We start from the raw sequence: 12181 nt of genomic DNA, 5'->3' as shown, positions 1-12181 counted from the left end.
TAATGCAGTTTTAAACAGTACACCTACAAGGGACAACTGAGAATAATCCACTTTTGACTGATACTTACTTTTAAGACTCAAACAGAAAATAAATAAAAGTAGCAAACAGCAGAAAAATCACAGGCAACTGAACCAATTTAAAGATTAAGTGAAATCTAGGAGGAGCTGCTGGTTTGAGTTGGCAGTCATGAATAATCAGAGTCACCAGGACCAATTTTTGCAGTTTCTGGAGCTGTGGAATTACCCAGCAGAAATGTACCTTCCCCTCTCCATCCTTTATGTGTAAACAACACTCTGTTACCTGAAGATACTGCTGACTTGAATCTCAGTCATCAGAAACTATTAGATGAGTTGTTCAACATACATCCTCTTTTCCAAGCCATGGAAAATATTACAAACTTGCTCTTCCCCGTGAGTGTCTACTATACTGATGTGCCAACAAAAGAAGGGGAAGAACTGAGGAGGTAAAAGTGTTCCTCTCCTGTTCACAAACACTGTTTCAGGTGGTCTTTGTCCAACCACCATCCAGTGTCTCTATTTACTTTTTTTGTCCTCTGATATTACACAAATACTAGCAAGGCTTTCAGGGGAAAGAATGCTCCATATTTCTACAATGCCCTTCATAGAAAATAGTAATAAAACAGTCCAAACATTTGGAGACATACACCAAAGAAAATCCAGTATCAGTGAGGCACTAATATCAGCTGGTGTCCTACAGAGGAGTGGTAAATAGTATTCCCTTCTACCCATCACCTTTCCAGTATCCTGAGAATCACTTGAAGCTTGGTGATATGCAGGTACCTTATTGCCCAAGCAATAACTAGACAGCCATTTTTTTCCTCCAGATGTTACTCCTGTTTCTTCACCTGAGGCAGACAATTCTTATACAATAACTCAATTTCATGAGCTACATGGAAATGCATAAGTTATTTATATGGTATCAAAATTCTGTTGGTACCCAGAATTGTTCAGATTAGGGTCATTAGGCTACTTGTCCCTAAAGGCTGCTATTTTAAAACAGAAGTTAAACATCTTTGACCATGAATGGCTAACTCCACAGATCTAAAAAACAAGGCTTAGCTATCAGTCTCTACACAAGACTTATTATCAGGAAGGGAGAGCAGAGGCTAAATCCACAAAGATGACAGAGAACAGAGCATCCTATGAAGAACTGGAAAACACACTTTTTCACAAGCCTTTTACTTGGCAAGGTAATATTAGAGGCTGGACTTTGCCTGCAGACAATGCTTGTTTTTAGTGTTAAGATATTACACAGCCCTACATTTGGCTCATAAAACATACAGTATTTGCAGCAACAACAAAAATTACCTAGCAGTTTCAATAAGACTGCAGCTTGCCATATCATCTTTGAAGTAAAGTATTGAATCAACTATTATTAAAAATCATGGGGAATTCAGATCTTGCTTTCAAGGATATGCTACCAGTAATACCACCAGTTCGATTGAGGCCAGACTTCAAGTATGGAGACAGCATCATTATTTCATGAATCACCAGTGACCTTTGGAAGATACTAGGAAAAGAAGGCAAGTTCATTCCCTTCCATTGATTTTCTAATTTTGAGCAAATTAGTTTAATATGGGGAACAGTTATCTATTAGGAATAGAAATATCTAAACTGACTTTAGAAAATAGTATAATTCTTTTCAATTGACCAATGAATTTACAAGGGAAGCTCAAGGCAAAAGACAGTGGTTATATAAATTTTAACTTAGGTATGATTCTGTAGCCAGGCACACAAGCATGAAAGAATCTGAATCTTTGTAAACTAGGACAGATCTACAGGCCCACACTAATTTTATTATATCATGTGTCTGATGTTGAAAAAGCTCCAGAAAAATTAGTATTATGGTCATCATTTGCATCTGATTAAAACAAAAAAGAACATGCTGAATTGAGACCTTCGGACATTTCTGAATCTAAGCAACTCAGAAGAAAAGTCCAGTAAATCAGCACATACATAAAAAAGTCTGTAAGTAAAATCTTGGTCATCTCCAGGAAACCTAAGAACACACAGGACTACATAGTAGAAGGAAATAGGGTCATAATTGTATTGTTTCCCAGAAAGATATTCTGATAACTAAACCTTTGTCTTAACAGACTGTCTCTATTTTATAATCTACTGAACATGAAGGGATCATATCTAAGCTTAAAGCTACCAGTTTACTCTCTCTTGATGTTAATGATCTATAACAAACAGATTTTGGCACTGTGGTAATTCACCTTAAAATGACATGCAGACTACCTGCTCTTTACTACGCCTTTTTTCTATTTTCATTTTCTTGTCTATGGGATATCAAGTCAATTAGTCCATTAGGTCCACTCAATAAAAAGAAAAACCTAGGAAAGCACCAAACTGTAACAATCTCAAAGCAAGCTATATATACAATTAAGTTTGTGGGGTTTTTTTTACTTCCAACTGGTTGATTGGTGACCCTAAGTCAGATTTCCTCTTATTCCCGAGACCTTTTCTCTCACCATCCAACATTGAATGTCTTCCAGACATTATGAACTACTAGATATACATTGACCAGAGCATGTAACTTCTTATGCTTAAATAAGAAATAATCAAAACTCTTAATAGACTCCTCAAAATTGAACATCTGATTCCTCATCCCCACAGTACTCTGAATCTCCTCTCAAATCACAGAAGATCATGGGCACAAACATTAAAACATCAGAGTGGTGACAGGAAAAAGTTCACTTACCTCACGATCCAACAGTACAGGTGACACCACTGTAACAATATCTCCCTTTTCTGGATCAATATAGAACATATTTGGAGACGGTTTGGTAGGTGACTGTTTGAGGATGTTATACCGCAGAAGAGCATTGTCTGTGCTGGAGTCATCAGCATCAAATGCTGTCATTCGCATCACAGTCGTTCCTAAGGGAAAAGAGGAGAGGTAGCAGAATGCAGTTAGCAAGAATGTGTAAAATGATGCTGTCTGGTGAGAACCAGGTGGGCACAATACATAATTACATTAAGACCAGCAAGTGGTTTCACCTGATGTTTAGTTTTTCACTTGTATTTGCATTATTTTTACCTACTACTGAGCCAACAGCAAAAGACTAATGTTTCTGCTTTGCAGCAGACATATGACTCTAACATAAGTTCCCCATATTTGTATGCTTTGTTGCCAACCATATTAATTGATTTCACTAAATGAGCTACAGAAGTATCTTTTTCACTTTAAAGTTTACAGGTAGCAAGTCTACAGCACATTTATGATGAAGATGACAAGACTGAAATAAGAGAAAGGTCTCTATTTTCACTTGAAAATCTTGCATGGTTTCAGAGTTGGTTAGATATTATAATTCCTGTCAATAAGAAATTCTATGATTATTAAAGCCTCTCTTATTCTAATTTTCATTTGCCTAAATTTATCAGCTTATTTTATCAGCTTCAGTTAAAGCAAAAAAACCCAATCAGACAAAGAAACAACACCCCAAAAACCCCAAATCCCTCTATTGCAGGCTGTCCTTCAAGTGATGCTTTTTAACATGGATATTCTATAGCATACAGTTCTGCTATAGAGTGCAATAAGGAAAATACTGTTGACTGCACAGTTTGCTAAATGATGTACAGAAGAAAAACCTCGTTGTTCTTCTACATCTCAGTTAATACAGGGAAGACCGAAATGCTGCCGATTGTCTTCTAAGCTAGTGGAACACATCTGCATCACAAGATCAAGTCTCTTCCTCTCCCATAGACAGTCACATCAGAGACTGACACAGCTTACAAAATTCTGTCATAGCATTCTCTTATTGTACAGTACATTGAGAACTGAAGAAGAGAAGTAATTAGACACCTGGACTGAACTGTGAGATGTTCACCCCTACACCATTAGGATTTCTTACTCAATTCACTTATAGGTTTAAATGTAAACAGTATATAAAAAAAATTCTAACTAAATGTAATATACCTTCACACCAAAACTGAAGTATTTCTGGTGCTATTACCCCAAAGAAAGAATAAAATTCTACCAAATAACAAAAATTTCACGATCAAATCAATAAACTGAAGTAACAAATTAATGCAATATATATTAGCAAACTATACCAACAAGGAATCTAGGAAGGTATCCATACTTTTGTCTAAAAATCTCAAATAAAACAGTTGTCAGATTTCATCAAATATAAAACATACGTTTAAGTATCTTAGCGCTGAAACTGTGTTATTCTAATTTGTGAACCACAATGTCAAAGTTAGCTGTGGCTCTTCATTAGCCTTGAACAGTCCTGTGGTGGCTAACCCTTTCTTCTCCTCCATAGACTTCCTGTAGACAAGTATTATTTTTAAATAATATGATAAAAAACATGTTAAACCCAACGTTTTCACTTCTTAACAGGTCTGTGAGACCATATAACCTCTTGTCAGTAGCCTTTTGTGGCAAAATAACTGCAAGTGATAAAAACCTTCTGGTCCAGACAAGGCCTAAGACTTTACATTGGAAAGACCTTCAGAATAGAAATGTTTCTCGTTCATGTAAAAGGATAAACAACAAACTTATGTTCTTTCTGAAGTTCTTGAAGATTACTTAAAAGATCAGGTAAAAATTAAAAGCTGTGGTAAAAGTAAAAAGAAATCCAGTTTCATGTAAAGTTGACATAACTGCCTCATTCATGGTTAAACAAACACAACTGGCTTGTTTAGATATGTTTCCTCTTTTTTCCTTTTTCTGTACTACCCAGAGTACAAAGTATTGCCTCTTGTTGTAGTGACCTTGAATATACACTCTCAAAGGTTTGCTTCATTGCTACTTCAGGCAGAGTTTCTCCCTAGAGAAAAATAACAGAGATCTGACAGCATGTTGGTTTTATTCACCAATGATTAAAGGTCAGACAGCTCAAAAAGAAGCTTACAACTAGATACCATGCCATGTTCCCAATATTGCAAGATGATCCTAGCCTTGATATTTTCACCTACTTTGTTTGAGATTTCTTCAGACATAAAAAGAAAAAAAGACAGTTTTTTGTTTTGAAGAAAGAAGATTCATCCTCTTTTCACAAGTAACATTGTGTTATTGTTTAGATACTTGTTGCATTTCAAGAAGGTTGTTTATATTCACATCAGATGATGTGTTTCACAAAGATCTCTTAAGACACAAGACTTCACTGAAATAATTAAAAATTTAAATCAATCTTTTAGAGGTGCTAAGAAATTCCCAAGTACATGAGAAATGGAACAGGTTTCAGCACGTAATCCTTCCCTGAAAAATTTAATAAGATGCTATGCTCAAGTACCTTAGACTATATTTTAAATGAATATACAGTTGGTACCATTATTAATCTATTAGATGACTTGAATCTCAGCAGAGATTCAAAAGCTGATTAAAATCCATATGCAGGTAGAAATTCTATTTACATAGTTGTTCTAGATAATGGTACTGAAATATTTCTGCTGATAATACTGAGAAAGGCACATGTAGATTTTAAGATCCAATGTAAATCTCCAAACCTCTAGTTACTCTGCCATAACACTGGCATAATACAAATGGCTGAATGCGATTTTGATTTGCCAGCTGCAGTTCTTTAACCTTTCAACTCACTGGACATTATTTTGTTCTGTGCAATCATTCCTTTGGTGCATACAGATAAGAAATTCCAGCAACTCAGAAGAGTATATTTTTACATTCATTTTCCCCAGAGATGCTAACTCCAGGAGAAAAGCTGTAGAGAATTAGATCCATTTCTTTTTCTATGTTGCTTCTGTCAAGAGTTTTGACATATTGGTTTCTACCTACAGTCAAAGCAGCATGTACACTAAAGGAGAAGCTATTAAAAATGCACATAAAGTTTGGGGTTCTCTTTTGATGTCATTGTGCATTAGTACAGTTTATATAAAGTTCTTTCCTCTTCATTAGCATCAATACAGAAAACACCTGTTGTTACAACAACCAGAGGAGTTGCTGAACACTGTGAATGAAGGGAAGTCCTTGCACTGATTTGAATGTTGTTGCTAGGCTTCTGCAGCCATGCTGAGAACAGCTTATCCTCCGAAACATATCCTTTATGCTCTCATGCTCACAAGCTGTCCATTCATTTCAAAGCACAGTAGTAGCTCTTCTGTATCCTATTCCATTAAAACAAAACAAACAAACAATCTCATATATACAAAAGGCTACCATAGGCTAGTGTTCATGGTTTATGCCTCAAAAATCTTAACAGCTTTAAACCAGCAGCTAAAATATATTCCAGGGACCTTTTGGAGAAATCTGATAGCTATTACTTCCAGGGAAGAACTTTCCTATCTGAGTTGAGGTGGCCACAGAGAGAACACACATAACCATAGGTTTGGGATTGAACCACCACAAAAGATGATATTTATAGAGATCTCATTCCTAAAAATATAGTGACATGTATTTTTATTTTAAAAGGCTCTACAGCATACATCCAGTCCAAAGGAGTTTAATTCAAAATGCACGCTTCCTCAGTATTACTCCTTCATCATAAAGTTTTATTCTTCATAAAAGATTCATTTCCCCAGACCCATAAACTGACTACTTCTAATTCAGTGTCATTTTATAAATACTTCCATTGCTGGCATCAATCAAATGCAGCTGGCTTTCAAACCACAAAACAACAGCTTGCTACATTATCATGTTAAACAATATATATTAACTTATCAAGCTGAGGAAAAAATGTCTGCAAAATCAGCAGCTTTGTAGTTCTGATGATGATGTGCAAATACTTTTCGAGCAAGTCTCTCTCAGTAAAGGTAGACTTCTGCCTTGATGCATTTCAATATTCATGGTATATTTGTCACACCTTCTGGGCAGTTTCTCTATTGCCACAATCACTCAAAACCTCTACTTGCACCTCCCAGAGCTCCTTACTGATCAGACATATATCCCACTAGCTAAGTCATTGCTCCAGAGGCTGCAGCTATCAATCTGTTGATTGTTCATTTGGCCTAGAAGTTGGCTTGGAAATACTGGCAAAAACTTCCCTTTATGCATTAAGAAGTAAGACACAATGCTTGAGCAATTTCGTGGTGATTGGAGCAGATGGTTTCTTGGGAAAAAGCTCTTTAGCATTTCATTATTTACCTCTTAATGATCTTTCTATTTCTTTCTCCTTTTTTGGTGGTGTTTTTTTTTTTCCTGTCAAGATTCCAAGAGAACATCAGGATCAGTTCATCTGATGGATGAGATTACAACCAACTCCCTATGCATCTATTTATTTATTTATTTATTCCTCAACTGGCTTTACCATAAGGACTAGAATAGTGATGCCTATTTCTACCTTGATTAAATGCAAATACACATCTTAAGACTGGAGCTTTGAAAGAAGGCTGAATTTCAATACTAACATGAAAATGTGATCTAGTTAAAGGATTGAATAGTTTTAACTTTGTGCCATCTACAGTGCTCAAAAACTTCACACTAGAATTTTGTCATCTTATTTTCACTCCTCATGAGTCTCCTCTGTATGTTCAGTAGGTCAAGTGCTTTCTACTTGTGCTACGGAAAGGGAAAGGTCTGCTTCCCTGATTAATGTGACTGGACTGACAAATTTTCTTTCCACTTTCTTCAGAAGTTCAGGTGAACCTCTGGACCCTGATAATTATTAGTTGCACAATGGTATCTCTTCAAAAAGTAAAGCTATTTTAACCCAAGAACCAGAACAAACAATGAAAAGTGAAATGAAAAAGAATGAATCAAGAGGGCTACCTGTATCTCCAGAGCATATTACATTTATTGCTACACAAAAAACCAGACATCAGCGTTCAGAAAATGAAGCAAAGAAAGATACCCCTGTGACTACTGTACTCGTCATAACTAATTATATGTTTGACTGTCATTTTGTACTTTAAAGACAACAAGCCTCGAGGAAGTAAAATAAATATAAGAAGAAAGGTCTATTATGGTTTCAATCAAGTACATTTGAAGTGCAACTGCAGCTATTAACTTGTGTTATTAAAAACTTGAAGGCCATGCTCGGTAGAAAAGACATTTAGTAAGAATTAATAAGGTCAGACTTTTATCTTTATATTTGTACAGGACAATAATTTTCTACACTTCAGGACTTTTTCACATTGTCTATTTAGATGTCAGGCAAATTCAGGATATGTATATACTTTTTAAACTAGAATTTATATGGTGTCATTGATCAGGACATTGGACATGCCAACACATTACAGGGAGCAGGATTGGAGAGATGCACTGGTGAACTATTAAATGTGGAATGAATAATGAAAAATCCTGTTGATACACAAAGGAAACTGCAGTAATGTTAAGTAGAGATTAACTGTTAAGAATTGCTGCTATCTGTAGAGAGTTCATGTACTCAGCATACAAATGGAATAAGAAATAATAGGACATATCTAGATGAATTTTGTGATGAAAAGTAAAGAGGTATGTATGGTCAACCTTTAGCACTACTAGCATTTAACCTTTTTTTCTCATGAGTAACATATCTGTTTCAGTAGAATAAATTATTGATTTTTTGAGTTACATACAGTACTGTCCCTAGTCATACTGTAGGACAGTGTCACATGACTAAAACTGATGTAGAGACACTGTAGGTATCTACTGCTCCAGGCAAGACATGATACATGAACTGTCAGTAAGTGAATTTGCATTAAGCTGAAGTTATGCAGCATGGATGCTACTTTGGTATATTGGGCTTTGTCTTTAGTGCTATGAATGTTTCTTGTTTCAGGGTAAGTCCCACCAAGGATTCCCAATTCATGCATATACTATCAGTACATAGCAGGGTATGAGATTTGGTGGTAGTATACATATACTGAAACTCACACTGTACTTTTTACAACTACAGGAAATTATGAAGCAAATAAATGTTATTTATTCTTTCATAGTACCAAGATCCTCATCACAGATTTTGTGTTGTGTAAAATATGACAGTTGCACTCATTGTCCCCAACTGGGATAACTTAAGCTTTAGACACAAATCAAATAATTTAATGTAGTCTTTAGATTTGTCTGATAGACTACACATTGCATGAAATAGTTCCTTGAGTACTAAAACCAATTAAATGTCATTTCTTATCTGGTATTGTCCAAAGGGTCATCTCCTGGATGGATAAGATGCAATCTTAGGTTGGTTCAAGTTAGTAATTCCCTCAGCAAGATCATTAAAAAGGATCTTTTTCTCTTTTATTTTCATGAGACTTACATGAATTCCAGGTATCCCTTCAGAAAACTTTATCCCTATGACAAACTTAGTGGAAACTGAATGACGAGCTTAAAAGTTTTGAGGGATTGACTGCCAGACAGACGGATAGAAACACATGCTAAAAGATAACTTACTCAGATGGCTTCTTATTTTGATGTGCCAGCTTCTTTTCATCATGTGTCTATATTCAAACTCAAAAATAAAAACTAATCCTAAGCAGTCAGTCCATCAGGGGAAAGCAATAGGCTGTTTTTAATCTGTGCCAAGTGTATTACTTATTTAGCTTCCCCTCATCTGAACATATACACTCATAGAAATAACAACAGAAACCTTGATATGCAGTGACATAGCTATTAAAGGCTTTTATGTAAGAGGAACAGAGCTGCTTGGTGAAAATGTTCTGTTTCGTAGCATGTGTCAAGCTCCTCAACTTTTAAAAAATATTAACTTTTCACATTTAAAGAAGAAAGAGTTTAATATTTTAACACACAGTGTTCCTGAGAACGAAAAGAATTTGCTGTCATTTGCTCTTGAACCAAGTTTAACCTTTCTTAAATGTGAATGTAAACCTCCAGATAATAGGAAGACAAATAGTGAGTGCTCTGCTGCTGTTAGAAGCACCTCACCAAATTGTGCCTACTACAACTTCCCCTAAACAGCTCCCCTAGTTGCACTCAACATCATTGCTATCCCTTCAGGAAACAAGCCTTCCTTGCTCAGACTTGGGGCAGTCATCACAGTTGTTCACTTACAGTCTCTTCAGATGGACTAGGAGTTACAAATTTAGAGAAAGAGGGCTTCAGACAGTAGAGCTGTAGGTGAAAAAATTATATCCTTCCTTCAGATTTGAACAGGCTGCAGATTTAAGTCATCTACCAAAGATTTTTTTCTTAACTAGGATTCTGCCCAAGTTCTGAATCTATAGTAAAAATGTCACACTCAAATGTCTGTTTCCCTTTTGACCAGTGAAGTCTATTAAGAAAAGGTATAAATTACTTCTTGGATCATGATGATACACTATTAAAAGTTCCACAGCTCTAATATTCTAACTGCCAATTCATAACATGATTTTATATGTCAGATAACATAATTCATAAAGCAGTCTAACATATTCTGTTGAAATAAATGGTTTAATGTAAATGATGATATGCATTGAACACAGCAGGCAAATATGACAGAACAGTGATTTATGTGTTAAAAGAGTAAGATTCAGCCCTAGGCACACTCAGAAAACAGAGGATCCACCTAGGAGTTTGGCTGGCACTAGAAGTCAATCAGAAAAGTCACAGAAAATAAAGACTAGATGTGACATTAAAACACAATTAAATTCATCCAACCTAAAAACAATGCAGGACCGTTCTTAAAAAGACACGGAGTACTGGTTTCTCTTCTGAAAATCTCCAACAGAGAAATTTCCACAATCCCTGTGTACCTTACCACCATCACAAGTGCACTTGGCAAACACCTGCCAGAAAGCTAGCTCAAATTCTAAGAGGTGATAGGTCAATGCCTAAAATAGCCAACTATACTAGACCATCACTGTACCAAGGATGCAAAGATCTTTCGTCATCTTTTATAAAACTAACAGAGGTAAAAAGTCTGAGACTCAACGTTTCTTGCCTAGAGTGACTTGCTCATGCACTCAGCCCTTTGATCTGAACTGTTTGACAGCTGAAACATTTTGTCAGAGATGCTTACAACTCACATGATTCACCACGCTGTTTCCCCAGTTGCCATATAAAATTGGAATTGCCGGCAATCATTCAAATTTGATTTCAGGCGCATACAAGCTGTTTAAATGCAGATGCAAACTTTATAGTCAAGAACAGCCAAGCAGAGAGCTTACTAAAATATATATATATTCTGCACTTATCTCTGCTTTATAATCCAAATGTTTTCTTTTAGCTTTTCTCTACTTTTTCTTTAATCGTTCGCCATTCTTCTACTCTTTCCAGTTTATCTGGGTAGTATAGGCAGCAATTTTTAAAGTGATACAAATATATTTAAGGCTGATGACTTCATAACCAGAAATACCCACAAGAAATTATGTTTTGAATGTGGTAAAGAGCTTCCCTTAAACTCCAGGAAAGAAAGTAAAGCAGACAAAATCAGATTAATCATTAACTTTGCCGAAAAGAAAAAAAATTAATAGCCAGTTTCTCCTAGGCTCTAAGCAAGGAGGCATTCTTAATCAAGATAAATGAAGAAAAGAAAATAGATGTTTCAGAGACTTCACTTATGTTAGTAAAAAAGGATTGTCAATTATTTGCATTCAGAACTTCTGAGAGCGTGCTGACTGTCTTTCACTTCAAAGCCGCTCTCACTTGTCTCTATTCAGCCCTGTCAAGAAGAGTTAGTACTCTGAATATTTACAGGAATGGCAACAAAGCAAGTATAGGCTCTTTCTCACAGCTCTGATTAAACAAAACCTAGCTAATCACTGGGAACCTAATACACGTTCAACGATCCATCAAACCACATAGCCTCTGAATTTGGAGACCTATCACAACTTACTTCTTGAGGGCAGGTAAATATCCTAGAGCCATATTCCAGCCACAACCCTTGCACAGCACCAGTGACAGAGGAAGCACTGGTGTGTTTATACCAGTATGGTCTTCCAAAACCCCTGCACCGTGAGAGCATTCTTTAGCTGAGAAAGAGAGGTAACCCTTTGGATTGCTACTTATTCTTTTTAACAGAGAAATCTCATTCCAGTAATGTCTCCAACACAGAGTCATTTTCCAGTCTTATTTTCTTTTTAAGCTTGGACTGTGAGGCAGGAGTGAAACTAGTTAAATAAAAATCCCTGACAGGAAAGAGATCAGTGCTAAGTGTAGGTTTTAAATCAGTAGTACATTACAATCTAATAACACTTTGAGAATGAAAAGGAAATGAAAGAATATTTTTCATTTCATTCCAACAACATAATATTTTAAAACAATAATAAAAAGTAATGTAATATATTGAGAGTAAATTACTGTTTTTTTAAAAACACTATGGAAACACAGCCTGTGTGGAAAACC

At 35.8% G+C, this 12181-nt stretch overlaps 1 protein-coding gene across 2 annotated transcripts in view; it reads right to left on the bottom strand.

The window, feature by feature from the left end:
- The window catches only part of CDH13 (cadherin 13), a 454402-nt gene that overhangs the window by 141250 nt on the left and 300971 nt on the right, over positions 1 to 12181 (bottom strand). For both annotated transcript variants that reach the window (XM_062007637.1, XM_062007636.1), the window contains exon 7: positions 2726 to 2904. In XM_062007637.1, coding sequence (XP_061863621.1) covers positions 2726 to 2904 — 179 coding nt within the window. The remainder of the gene's footprint in view (positions 1 to 2725; positions 2905 to 12181) is intronic.

The sequence above is a fragment of the Colius striatus genome, chromosome 14 (assembly GCF_028858725.1).
Source record: "Colius striatus isolate bColStr4 chromosome 14, bColStr4.1.hap1, whole genome shotgun sequence".
NCBI classification, from domain to species: Eukaryota; Metazoa; Chordata; class Aves; order Coliiformes; family Coliidae; genus Colius; species Colius striatus.
Note: the sequence above shows the minus strand (reverse complement) of the source record. Positions and strands in the feature narration are given on the sequence as shown.